Source organism: Neovison vison, chromosome 7 (genome assembly GCF_020171115.1).
Source record: "Neovison vison isolate M4711 chromosome 7, ASM_NN_V1, whole genome shotgun sequence".
NCBI classification, from domain to species: domain Eukaryota; kingdom Metazoa; phylum Chordata; class Mammalia; order Carnivora; family Mustelidae; genus Neogale; species Neogale vison.
Window position 1 is genome coordinate 131,237,831 of NC_058097.1, and position 14,353 is coordinate 131,252,183.

The following is a 14,353-nucleotide window of genomic DNA, read 5'->3' on the forward strand; positions in this document are numbered from 1 at the left end:
CAGTCCTGACTTCTTAGTCTTGCCTTTTAAATCTCCTCTCACTAGGCTCTACCTCTGTAGGCTTTTCTCTTATCATCTTCTGGCATAAGCCTATCGTCCAGCTGCGTAGAGACCCATTCTGTGTGGTCTCAAGGGACCAAGACTAAGTCATTCAATAGGCATTTAAGTAAAAAAAATGTTTATCATGTAAATAATAGGATTTTGCAACTATCATTGGATCTTGTCTCAATATACGGAAGAGCATTCTAACAGAGCAGCCCAGGGATGAAAGGGGTTGCTACAATTACTTCAAAGAGATGTCCAAAAGGAAATTCAAGAATTGGATGGTGGGTTGGTCCAGATGATGTATAAATTTCTCTCCAATGCTAAAATGTTATTTTTCTATTTACAGTTGCTCATATAGAATATGTCTTTTTCCTGCTTCATGGTGCTAACTCTGCCTGGGAAGCCTTTATTCCCTTTTGCATCTGTTCAATTCCTACCCATATTTCAAGACTCAGATTAGGAGCTAATTCCTCAGGAAGTCCCTCTGCTTGTTCTAGAGAAATAACTCTAACAAACAAAGAGCATTTATCTTTCTGCCTAAAATTTTACTCATTTGTGAATTTCTAACTAATTTTAGCTACTAGACCATAGGCTCCTTGAAGGTCTTACCATTTCTTTCATTCACCTCCCAGCTTTTTTTTTTTTAAAGATTTTTATTTATTTATTTGACAGACAGAGATCATTCATAGGCAGAGAGGCAGGCAGAGAGAGAGAGGGAAGCGGACTCCTTGCTGAGCAGAGAGCCCGATGTGGGGCTCGATCCCAGGACCCTGAGATCATGACCTGAGCTGCAGGCAGAGGCTTTAACCCACTAAGCCACCCAGGTGCCCCCCCCTTTTTTAGAGATTTTTATTTATTTATTTGACAGACAGAGATCATTCATAGACCCACCCAGCTTTTTTATAGGGAGTTGATGAATAAATATCTGTTGATAGGATGACAAATAAATGAGCATTGTACATTTTCTTCTATATTCAAATTAAATATAACACAAGAACCTATCTAACAACAGACACTGAATGAGCATCATTGACTGTGTGGTATAATCTTCTCCCTTGAAACCTCCACACACTACACTGGTCTTCGTTCTTTTTACCTTGTAGGTGATCACTAACTTGACAAGTTATCATCCACTTCCCAGGATTCTCAACTACCATTTCCGTTGTCAGGAAGGTGGCTGGGAACAAGTTGACGACATCAGTCCGATGCCCTCTGCTGATGAATGTGTTGCCATAAAAATAGATGGAATGGATGTCTATCTCGTTCCCCATCCCATAGAGGTGCCAGGACACTGATTCACCAACACACATCTCAGGCTCTGGGAGGTTTCCAAAGAGGTATCCATTGAGGGCTGAAAAACAGAAACACACTGGTGGAAGAGTCTCCCCTGTAGAGGCGGTAACACATACTCTAACATGGCTGAAAAATTAGTCCTGATCATCGGTTGTAATGTTTTTGTGCAGAAAAGCATGTCTCCTTTCATAAGCTATGGTCTCAGAAAGGAATGAAAGGTACTGGGTTTTTTTAGAGAAAAGCACTTAATAAAAGTAGAGATGAGCACGCAGGAAAAACAGCCTTGGAGCTGCTGTGTGAACACAATAATGAGGTCAGAAGTGAACAGAACACTGCTCAGACTTTCAGGATGGCTCAGCCACTTCCTCCAAGGATCCTCCATTCTCATACCTGACTTCCCTCCAGGACTGTGTTCCCTGACATTGAAAACCCTGTGTCACTCATTCCTCAGCTGTCAGGACCCAGCAGAAAAGCAGGCACATAGGAGCTACTTAATTTAAGTAACCAAAGTGAGCAGGAAAAAGGAAAGCAGGGAGAAAAAACAGTTGGTATTAGGTCTTGCTGGGGCAACATTTAATTGATTCAACTTGGGCTGGAAGTCCGAGACCTCATCTTTTGAATCATCTGAACAGCACAGGACTTGAACAAGTGCAGAAGAAAACTTGATTCAGAGTTGGTTTTTTGTTTTTTTGTTTGTTTGTTTTTTGGGGGTTTTTTTGGTAATTTTATTTTTTTTTCAGTGTTCCAAGGTTCATTGTTTATGCACCACACCCAGTGCTCCATGCAATACGTGCCCTCCTTAGTACCCACCAAGAGTCATAATATCGCTTCTTAGATTCAAACTGAGTGAAAAAGCAATTGTTACTAAGATAACAATGATTAAAGCAGCACAATTGATCCTAAATAATTTTAGTAAATTTAAATAAAATTATCAATAAATCTTATATTGATTGAGCATCTTCTATGGACTAGTTTTTGTTGTTTTTATTTTTTAAAGTTTATGTTCTTCTATTCTTGGTTAGGTCTCTTTTACTATTAGATCAATAATTTTTTGTTTTGTTTTGTTTTGTTTTTAATTTCTTTTCAGTGTTCCAGAATTCATTGTTTATGCACCACACCCAGTGCCCCATGCAACATGTGCAAGATTGATTGTTTGCAAACATCTACTTCTGCATAAGGCTGATTTTTATTTTTATTTATTTATTTTTAAAAATTGTATTTATTTATCCATCTTAGAAAGAGTGCATGAGAGACAATATCCAGCAGACTCCGAGTTGAGTGTGGAGCCTGACAAGGGGCTTGATCCCACAACCACAAGATGATGACCTGAGCTGAAACCAAGAGCTGGATGCTTAAACAACTGAGCTACCCAGACGCCCTTATTTTTTATTTTTTTAAGAGTTTATTTTTAAGTCATCTTTATACCTAGTGTGGGGCTCAAACTTACAACCCTGAGATCAAGAATCCCATGATTTACAAGTAAGCCAGCCAGGGACCCCCAGGCTCATTTTTATTTTAAATACAGTCTGTATTTGCTTTATGTAATTGATTCCTTTGTGTTGGACATTTTCATTTGAAAGAGTGAGAGGAATTCTGTGGGCAGCTGAGTTGTAAACCATCACAGTAGTTTACAGCAAGATTTGAGATCATTGCCACCATTTTATAAAGCATGTGGGTAAAAGTTGATTGGATACAACAATGTTTAGAATTTAGGTCTTTTTTTATTCCATCCTTCACTTCCTTCCCTGCCTCCCTCCCTTCTCTCCTTTACTTCTTCCCTCCTAAAATATTGTCCAAACACTAAAATACTCCCCTCACACAAGGTTGCTGAAATACCACTAGAAAGAAGAGAGAGGGTGTGCGACGCCATAGAAATCGTCAGTTACTGACGCTACACCTTGACACACTTTGGAATCAAACACAACCAAATTAATATTTATTTGCTATGGGCTCCTCCTTGAAGGAGTTGTTTCTGAGCTTCTCTCAAGCAACTCTGGCCCTAATTATCACTTTGACCTTAGGCAAGGCATTGATGGTCTCTCTCATTTTTTTTTTAAAGATTTTATTTATTTATTTGACAGACAGAGGTGACAAGCAGGCAGAGAAGCAAGCAGAGAGAGGGGGAGGAAGCATGCTCCCTGCTGAGCAGAGAGCCTGATGTGGGGCTTGATCCCAAGACTCTGGGATCATGACGTGAGTTAAAGGCAGAGACTTTAAACCAATGAGCCACCCAGGCACCCCAAATCATTGATGGTCTCTTGACTTCAGTTTCTTCATCTGTAAAATGGGGGAGATCAGGTGATCTTCAGCTCCTTCCCTCTGTCTGATTTTATAACTAATCTTGGTTAGGGTGGGTTCTGGGAGATAGAGAAGCAAATATAGAGGAAATTTATCAGTGAATGACATGGGGTGTTTGTTTACATTGAAGATGTTCTTTATGTTCATTAGAACTCTACGGGAAAACAGAAGAATGAGATTACTTAATAATCTCCACATCCTAAAATTCTGTATTAAGCCACTCTTCTGCAAAACAGATGTGAGTAAGTAGTCTGTCTCGATGGAAAGGATAATTATAGAAATTCACTATTTTCAAATATGGGGTCTGGCACATAGTGAATGCTCAATAAATGTTGATTTAAAGATTGTCTAGGAGGGATACCTGGAGCTCAGTCGGTTCAGCATCCAACTGTTGGTTTAGCTCAGATCATTGTCTCAGGGTCATGAGATTGAGCTGTGTTGGGCTCCATGCTGGGTGTGGGGTCTGCTTAAGATTCTCTCTCTTGGGGGGGGCACCTGGGTGGCTCAGTGGGTTAAAGCCTCTGCCTTCGGCTCAGGTTATGATCCCAGGGTCCTGGGATCGAGCCCCACATTGGGCTCTCTGCTCAGCAGGGAGCCTGCTTCCTCCTCTCTCTCTCTCCGCCTGCCTCTCTGCCTACTTGTGATCTCTGTCTGTCAAATAAATGAATAAAATCTTAAAAAAAATATTCTCTCTCTTGGGACACCTGGGTGACTCATTTGGTTAAGCCTCTGCCTTCGGCTCAGGTCATGATCCCAGGATCCAGGGACTGAGTCCCACATGGGGCTCCTTGCTCAGCAGGGAGTCTGCTTCTCTCTCTCTGCTTCTGCCTGCTTGTGTGCTCTCTCTCTCTCTCTGACAAATAAATAAATAAAATCTTAAAAAAAGAAAAAAGATTCTCTCTGTCTCTCAAAAAAAAAAAAAAACTAAAAAAAACCCAGAATGGCTGGGAAATACAACAAATTCGCAAGTATGTATTTAAACACAGCATACAATATGATTTTTGAAATTTAGCAATCACTCAGGAAATGGTTACTGGAATAATGCAAAATCTTGCAAACCGCAGAATTGTTACATGATGGTGATTCATTTTCCTTTCTCCTGTCTACATAAACCTACCTATCCTCTCTAGGATCACCTCCTGATTCTTTCCTGATTATAACTAACCCTTCCATTTTCCGTACCATAGCTTGTAATACTCAATTCAGGGGATATCTATTGCCTCATCTCTTCTCAGATTGTTTTATGTTCTCACATGGACTGTGTTTTATCACTTCCTAACCATTCTTATCACAAGTTATCAATCCTAGAAAACCAGGTTAGACTTTCTGTGTTTCTTCATCCCTCATAGTATCAGATCCATAAAAAGCATTCAGTATATATTTGATAATACTGGAGACACTCACCATGCATTTTGTTACTTCTCTGGAAAACAGCATCTTTTTTGTCAACTGAATGAGGGTCAGTGCAGAAATGTCTGATATTTTCATCAAGGTACCAGCTTTGGTTCTCATCCACCAGAGTAAACATTATAATGAACTCTCGGTCCACATCTGTCCTTTCCCCTGAATATTTATTCAGGACACCTAACCAGGGGGGACATCCAAAAAAGTGGAGAAAAAAGTTCAAAGTGAATCAAATTAAGATGATTTTTGCCTTTTGCCAATGGTATCAGGTAAGTTTGAAGTTGGCCAAAGACTTATAGGAACAAGAGTGATCACAACATGAAAGCAGCAAAGGATTTTAATAGAAATGACAGAATCATAGAAGAGAAAAGTTATAAAACAGAAGCCCTCACAACCAGAGACTTGAAAACCTTGCTCCTGGAGGAAGCCAGTGTTACTGACAGAGCACAGACATACTAAGGCAATTAACAGGGAACAAAATCACAAAGTGATCATGCATGTGAAATATCAAAGCAAAACCAAATCTAGCCAAATCTAGTTAACCTACAGAGATCACTTGGTACAGTGAGCAGAGCTCACTGAGCTTTGGAATCAAATAATTTTAAATCAAATAAATTTAAATTTATTTCCTGTGGGATTGGGGCAAGTTACTTAAATTCTCAATACCTTGGTTTTCTATCAGCGAAGCTAGAATGTTGATACCTACCCCACAGGGACCTGAGAACTAGCTGACATGATGTGTATCAAGTGTCCTGCACAAAACCAGATTCCTCACTTTCCTGTGTGTAGTGTTGGGCTAGGCTATCAGTATGGTATGTCCCTGGTTTGCTTTCTTTCTTAAAGCAGTTAAGTTCCAGAATGCTATGATGTTTCCTTGACAGAAGTCTGAATTACTGCCCCTGCTGTTAGAAGAATCTAACCTTCTATGTTAAAAGAATCTCCCTAATCTTACAGAAAGCGTGGAAGAAAAGGTACCTTCGAATGGAGCAAGGAAGGGAGGGGAAATACATTTGGGAATAGGCTTCTGTGTGTGTGTGTGTGTGTGTGTGTGTGTGTGTTAGGGGTGGAGGAGCTCCTTACCTTCCTTGCACACCAGTAGCGGGCCAATTAACCCAGAGCAGATGTCCTTAGGAGCATCAATGTGTGAATGGTACACCCAGGTCAGACAGTTGGCATCCGCTGGAGCAGGGGCGTATTCTTCTCTCACTGGCCAGACATAGGTGTAGTTTCTGCCAGGAGGAACCATATCATCATTCTTATTTCTTCCAGAAGTTCCATCTGGGTATAGGGCTCCTTCCGAGAAAAGATAAAACATAGTTAACCTACAAAGATCACTTGGTACAGTGAGCAGAGCTCACTGAGCTTTGGAATCAAATAATTTTAAATCAAATAAATTTAAATTTATTTCCTGTGGGATTGGGGCAAGTTACTTAAATTCTCAATACCTTGGTTTTCTATCAGTGAAGCTAGAATGTTGATACCTACCCCACAGGGACCTGAGAACTAGCTGACATGATGTGTATCAAGTGTCCTGCACAAAACCAGATGCTTAATAAACGTTCATAAGGACCCCTTCGGATGGGCCTCTTGGGTCAATCAGGAAGATTTGAATCCACCTCACTTAACATCAACTCAAAAGGGAAAGGAGAGGGGTGCCTAGACGGCTCAGTTAAACATCTGACTTTGGCTCAGATCATGATCTTGGGGTCTTGGGATCAAGTCCTGCGTTAGGCTCCCTGCTCAGTGGAGAGTCTGCTTCTCCCTCTATCCCTCTGCCCCTTGCCTCCATCGTGCTCTCTCTTTAATAATAAATAGTAAATAAGAAGAAATAATGAAGTTATTGGGCACTTGTTACTGATTCAGCACCTGTTTGAGTTCTCACAAAAGATAGGAAGGAAGAGTAAGACATTCATCCTCCGTTCTGTTGAGCTGACCAGAATAGGAATTATTATTATTATTATTATTATTATTATTATTATTTTTAAACTTTTATTTATTTGACAGAGAGCGAGATCACAAGTAGGCAGAGAGAGAGGAGGAAGCGGGCTCCCTGCTGAGCAGAGAGCCCAATGAGGGGCTTGATCCCAGGACCCTGACCTGAGCTGAGGGCAGAGGCTTAACCCATTGAGCCACCCAGGTGCCCCAAGAACAGGAATTATTAGCACATGGGACAAGTGGAGAGTAAAATAGGGTGCTGTGTTGAACACTATTTAGGGTTTTGCTAGGTGGAGGGGTGGTCTACCACAGAGTGGGTAGGGGTTCATAGGCATGGCATTCCCTTTCTCTGTTTTGTAAACTAAGATTGCACAAGGGTTTTCAATTAAGGAAAGTCCACTGCTAAAACTAGTTTGATAACCACCTGGATAGAAGGTAGGGAGGCGCTGGATGGCACTGGGGAGAAAGCCCGGGCAGTGAGGTGCCGAGGAGATGGATATGGACACACCCAAATTCATTCTCTGTTCTTTCACTTATTCACCATCCATTCACAAACCTGCAATCCCGAACTCCCTGAACTAGGTCAGTTTCCTAAAATGCATTCACACAGAGAGAAGGGCAGTATAACCAATGGTTAAGTTCAGAGCTATTGAAGTTAGACTAGTGGAATCAAATCCTATCTCCATCTCTTGTTAGCTATAACTTGGGCAATTTCCTTCTCTTTTAGGAGCCTTGGGTTCTTATCTGGAAAAGGGTGGTAGTTATCAGACCTATCTCAGAGTTGTTGAGGCTTACATGACATAAGATCTACAATACATTTATCACAGCACCTGGCATATAAGATTTCAGTAAATCACTTTTTCATTCATAGCACTTGCCCAAGGTTTTAATTATATATGTATAATATTGTGTGTATAATTGTTTAATTAATGTCTGTCTCTCAATTTAGACTACAATTCCACACACACAAAAAAAAACCCACCCAGGGTTTTTTGTTCATAATTTTGTATGCAAGGTCTACCTCAGTGCTTAGTATAATGGGTGCTCAGTACATATGTATTGAATAAAATAATGAATGAGTGGGGGCACCTGGGTGGCTCAGTGGGTTAAGCCTCTGCCTTCGGCTCAGGTCATGATCTCAGGGTCCTGGGATTGAGCCCCGCATCGGGCTCTCTGCTCAGCAGGAAGCCTGCTTTCTCCCTCTCTCTCTGCCTGCCTTTCTGCCTACTTGTGATCTCTGTGTGTCAAATAAATAAATAAAATCTTAAAATAAAAATAAGTGAGACATTGTATGTAAGAGTTCTAGCATAGGCATTGGCATACTAGGAGCTGCTTAATCAATGTTAATACCACCCACTGACTTCTGGGTTCATTCTCCAGCACTCCCCAGATGAACTTGGAAGGAACAACTATGTATTTATTCATTTTTGCAGCCCCAGTATCCAGCATTGGGTCTAGTGCACAGTAAACACTAAATTAACTGAGCAGGGACTTTCAGACTAACAAGCTTGCAATGGTAGCCAAGAGAAAAACTCATCAAAAGAGAGTGAGGAGGTAGATGCTTGGGTGGCTCAGTTGGTTGAACAGGGTCCTGGGGTCAAGTCCTGTATTGGGCTCCCTGCTCAGCAGGGGAGCCTTCTTCTACCTCTCCCTCTGCCTGCCACTCCCCCTGCTTGTGCTATCTCTTTCGCTCTCTCTGCCAAATAAATAAATAAAACCTTAAGAAAAAAAAGAGAGATAGAGAGTGAGGAAGTCAGCAAATCCTATTCCCCAAAAGTAATGTAAAGTGGAACGAAATTGAGAAAAACCACCATTTCACTGCTGCAGAATCAAATAAAGGCATCCAGCAATGTTTATGCCTGAACAACTGCTGAAGGTCAGCTATTTACCTACTCCCAGCTGTCTTGAATGCTGTGTGCTTGCAAAGAGGAGAAGCAAAGGGCCCAGCAAAAACTAAAAGGAACCATGAGAGGCTGTGGACTCCGGGACACAAACTGCGGGTTTTAGAGGGGAGGGGGATGGAAGAATGGGTGAGCCCAGTGATGGGGATTAAGGAGGGTATGGATGGCAGGGAGCACTAGGTGTTATATGCAGACAATGAATCATGGAACACTACACCAAAAACTAGTCATGTACTGTATGGTGACTAACATAATTTAAAAACAAAAACCAAAAAACAACCCTAAGATCCAAGGCAGACAAAAACCACCAAAACTCTGAATGTGTTCTCTATCCACCAACAATTCCAGCTGCAGAGAATTGAGGATTTACTGATGCTTAAGAACATCTCTGTCCCAGCATCTGCCAACTTTAAAGCTAGGCAGATTTAGAGGTGACCCCTTAGAAGCCAGCCTTAAAAATGAACACGAGAATAAAGACAGAAAGACAGGGGTGCCTGGGTGGCTCAGTCATTAAGCATCTGCCTTCAGCTCAGGTCATGATCCCAGGGTCCTGGGATCAAGCCCCACATTGGGCTCCCTGATCAGCGGGAAGCCTGCTTCTCCCTTTCCCACTCCCCACTTCTTGTGTTTCCCCTCTCGCTGTGTCTCTCTCTATCAAATAAATAAATGAAATCTTAAAAAAAAAAAGAAAGGAAAAGAAAAGGAAAGAAAGAAAGAGCAGAAACCTTGGTGGCCACACATTGTAGGGAAGACAGATTTCATGGATTTAGCCCAGGTACGTTACTAAATAAAAAAACAAAGCAATAGCAAAAATAACCTTGGATGGGGGAAGGATTTGAATCCAGAGTTGCTCCAATAGATGCCCCAAAATTTCTAGTTTCCAACAAGAACAACAAAATGAGACATACAAAGAAATAAGAATGTGTGACCTAGTCTCAGGGGGAAAAAAGCAGCCAATAGAAATTATCTCTGTCTCCAGATGTAAAATTGAGCAGATACAAACTTTAAAGCAGCTATTAGAAAAAGGTTCAAGCCATTAACAGAAACCATGTTTAAATAATTAAAGAAAAGTAGGACATCATGATTCAACAAATGGAAAAATCTCAACAAGGAGGTAGAAATTATTAAAAGAACAAAGTTGGAGTTTTGGCATTGAAAAGTACAATGAATTATTTAAAACATTCACTAGAGGGCCTTAACAACAGATTCAAGATGGCAAAAGAATCAGTGAACTTGAACATAATAGAATTATCCTATCTGAAAAAGAGGGGGCGGGAAGATCAAAGAAATAAAATATCAAAGAAAATAAGCAGAACCTCAGAGGCCTGTGGGTCAACACCAGGTATATTAACGTGTGTAATAATAGCCTGCCAAAGGGAAAAAGAAAAAGGGACAGAAAAAAAATGTAAAAATAATGACCCCAAATTATTCAATTTGGTCAAAAATATTAATCTACACATTAAAGAAGCATAATGAACCAAAAGTAGGATAAATACAAAGAACCTATACATAGACACATTGTTGTCAAATTGTTAGGAAAAGACATCAAAGAGGTAATACTGGAAGTGAGAGAAAAATTACTCATCACATACATGGGAATATTGACACGATTAACAGTGACATCCCATCTGAATACTGGAGACAAAAAGACAGCAGAATGACATACTCAATGTTCTGGGGCTGGGGAGCAATGCAAATGGAGAATACCATATCCAGCAAACTACCCCTCAAAAAAGGATGATAAAGTAAAGATGTTCTATAAACAAAGACTGAGTGTACTGCTAGCAGACCTGTCCAGCATTGGGGAGAATCTTCAGGACAATATTTCATAATAGCAGTGAGAGCAGACATTTTTGCCTTATTCCCAATCTTATAAAGAAAGTATTCGGTCTCCCTTCCATGAAGCATGATGTTAGCTGTGGGTTTTCCTTAAATAACTTTTATCAAGATGAAGAAGTACCTGTCTATTTCTAGTTTGTTGGAAATTTTTAATTTATAAGTACTAGATCCTGTTAAATGCTTTTCCGTACCTCTTGAGATGATCATGTGGTTTCTGTCCTTTATTCTATTAATATGTTGTATTACATTCACTTATTTTTTCTTAAATTTTTTTTTTAGAGAGAGAGAGCATGAGTGCATGAATGGGGTTGGAGAAGGGGCAAAGGGAGAGGAAGAGAGAATCTTAAGCAGGTTCCACCTTCAACATAGAGCCTGACCCAGGGCTCTATCAGACAACCCTGAGATCATGACCTGAGCCAAAATCAGGAGTCACATACTTAACCGACTGAGCTACCCAAGTTCCCCAACATACATTTGCTTTGGAGTGTTAAACTAACCTTCCAATCATAGGATAAATTTCATTTGGTCATGATGTATAATTCTCCTTATATGTTGCTGAAGTCAACATATTTTAATATGCTAATATTTTGTTAAGAATTTTTGTGTCTACATTCATGAGGAATATTGGTCGGTAGTTTTCTTGGGATGTCTTTATCTGGCTTTGGTATCAAGATGATGTTTGCCTCATAGGATGAATTTGGAAGTATTCCTCTATTTCCTAAAAGAATTTGTTAAGAATTGGCATTATTGTTATTTTAGTAGTTGATAGAATTTATAAATGAAATCATCTGAGCTTGGGTTTTTCTTTGAGGGAAGATTTTGCTATTTCCATTTCTTTGCTTTTTCCATTTCTTTTTTTTTTTTTAAAGATTTTTTTTTAATTTTATTTATTTATTTGAGAGAGAGAGACAGTGAGAGAGAGCATGAGCGAGGAGAAGGTCAGAGAGCGAAGCAGACTCCCCATGGAGCTGGGAGCCCGATGTGGGACTCGATCCCGGGACTCCAGGATCACGCCCTGAGCCGAAGGCAGTCGTCCAACCAACTGAGCCACCCAGGCATCCCTGCTTTTTCCATTTCTTTATATTTTATAGGTCTATTTCTATTGCTATTTCTATTTCTTTACATTTTATAGGTCTATTCAAATTTTTATTTATTCTTAAGTCAATTTGGGTAATTTTTGTCTAAGAATTTGTCAGTTTCATTTAAGTTGTCTCATATTTTGGCATAAGACTGCTTATAATCCTCCTTCATAATCTTTTTAATTTTTGTATGGTCAAAGTGATGTTCCATCTCCCATTCCTGATTTTGATAATCTGTGGCCTCTGTCTTCATCAGACTAGATAAACTTTCTCAATTTTGTTAATCTTTTTATTTTTCTGTTTTCTCCTTTGAGTTTCTGCTCCAGTCCTTATTATTTTTTTCTTTCTGCTTTCATTAGGTTTTGTTTCCTCTTTGTTTTCTAGTTTCTTAAGGTGGAAGCTTATGTTATTGATTTGAGACTTTTCTTCTCTCTTGACATAAGTGTCTAAAGCTCGAAATTTCCTTTTAAGTACTTCTTAGCTATTTACCATAAATTTTGGTTATGTTTTATCTCCATTTTTATTCAATTCAATTTACAATTACAATTTATCTAGTGATTTCTTTTACCTATGGGTTACTTAGAAGTATATTGTGTATTTCCAAATGTTTGCAAGAATTTGCAAGATTTCTTTCATTGATTATATCAAATTGAATTCCATTGTTATTGGAGAATACACCTTGCAACCTAAATTTATTTAGATTTATTTTATGCACAGCCTACTGTCTATCCTGAGGAGTTTTCATATACCCTCTCAAAATACACCTCTCAAAAAGAAGATACATTCTTTAGTCATTGAACAGAATGTTCTGTAGATGTCAATTAGGTCAAGTTGGTTGATAGTGTTTTTGAAGTTTTCTCTATCAGGAGGAGCAGATGGAGATGGGAGAGAAGGAGATGGGGAAAAGACAAATCAACACATGTCATCACTGTCTCTTCGATCCCTTTAACTGTAGCTGACAATTGCCTTCCTTATGAAATAGAGACAAGACACCGATAATACAGGATTGATATTTACCTTCTGAATCTTTGTTGTAGAAAACGCCATGTGGATGCAAAGAGTATGGTCGGGAAGCGAAGTTCTTTAAATGGATGACAATCACATCACCCACTTCAGCCCTCAAGATAGGGCCCAGGAATCCAAGCCAGGGAGGTTTGGGGATCTCCGTGGAATAGGTCTCATCTGTGTAATGTCTGTAAACAGCCTTTTTGTAAAGACCACCTATCCTGTTGGGCCCTCTTTCAAGAAATAAGGTTGCAAGTCTAAAAGTAAGAAGGAAAAAATTTTATGATTACATGACATTAAGAGAAAATCCTAATAGTTTACCTTAACAGTTCATAAAGTACTTGCATGTATGATTTCTTATTTGGTGTTGGACATAACCCTGAGCTGGTAAGAATATCTTCAATTTACTGGTAAGGAAACTGAGGCTAAGAGAGGTAAATGACAAAACAAGAGTCACAAATGGTATCCACAACCAAACTACAACTAAACAGAATACTTTAAAGTCTGGCTGTCCATTTGCCCCTTTTCATTCAACATGTTCCCCCTTCACTTTTTCACTTAACAAACCCTTAGTGTGTGTTTACCATGTTCCCAGCACTATGCTATGTGCTATACAGGGATACAAAAGAGTTTATGACCTAATGGGAAAATTAAGTAATGACATTCAGCAATACATGATTAAGTGCCAGTTGAGTTGGTGGAGTCACACAGGTCTCTGAGGTCTGAGGTCACAAATCTTTGGTGGAGTCTCACAGAGAGGTCTGAGAGGCTCTGTATTGACTAATGGATTTATGTTTGCTTCATGAAGTTTGGGGAAAGCACTATAGATCAAAAAGCCAAAGACAAGATATTTTCAGGGCTTCATACTCTTTTCCTCAACAAGATCATCCAATGCTTGTATACCAGCGTCTCAGATACAAGCTCCTAAGCAGTTCCTACTACAAGGCTCCTCAGCAGTCTCTAGTATGAATGGAAGCTTTGCCCACCCTGCAGACTTCCAAGGATGATGGAGCCAGAGAGCAGCGTGTCAAGTGGCCAGGCATGCAGCCCACCATGGAGCAGAAAACAGAAGTGCAGGCAGATGGAGGAGAGGGTGCCTGGGTCAACAAGGGGACAGGGATCCTGTAGCTCAAGTCAAAGCAGAAGTGACCTCCTTTGGTGCATCCAGCCCAGCTTTGGTGCATCTTTCCAGGCTCATTTCCTCTTTGCCTACCTCCCATGGCCTCACCCTTCCACCAGAACTCATGCTCAGTCTTCCCAGGATGCACCATGCCTTTTCAGCATTCCAAGACTTGCACACATTCTTTTCCTACATCTGGGTGGTATCCCTCATTCTCTACCTGCCAAGAACACTTCCAGGTCAGTTCAAACTCTTCTTTCTCCTTCTGTACACACACAGTTCAAGCACTAATAACACTTGCCAAGACGTGTCACAGTAAGATATGTACATCTCTGGTTTGTGAGCTAATTGAAGACAAATCTTTCAAATATCTTTTTTTATTGTAGTGCTGAGTAAGTGCCTGGATATATTGGTGCTTAGTGACTTTGGAATAA

The 14,353-nt window shown here is 40.0% G+C and overlaps 1 protein-coding gene across 2 annotated transcripts in view; it reads right to left on the minus strand.

The window, feature by feature from the left end:
- HEPHL1 (hephaestin like 1) overlaps nucleotides 1-14,353 on the minus strand; it is an 88,840-nt gene that overhangs the window by 62,047 nt on the left and 12,440 nt on the right. Inside the window, exons 2-5 of one of the 2 annotated variants that reach the window (XM_044258302.1) lie at nucleotides 12,812-13,056; nucleotides 6,121-6,333; nucleotides 5,041-5,220; nucleotides 1,142-1,396 (exon numbers count right to left, since the gene is read on the minus strand). In XM_044258302.1, the coding sequence (XP_044114237.1) occupies nucleotides 1,142-1,396; nucleotides 5,041-5,220; nucleotides 6,121-6,333; nucleotides 12,812-13,056 (893 nt within the window). The remainder of the gene's footprint in view (nucleotides 1-1,141; nucleotides 1,397-5,040; nucleotides 5,221-6,120; nucleotides 6,334-12,811; nucleotides 13,057-14,353) is intronic. The other variant, XM_044258303.1, reaches the window with a different exon arrangement.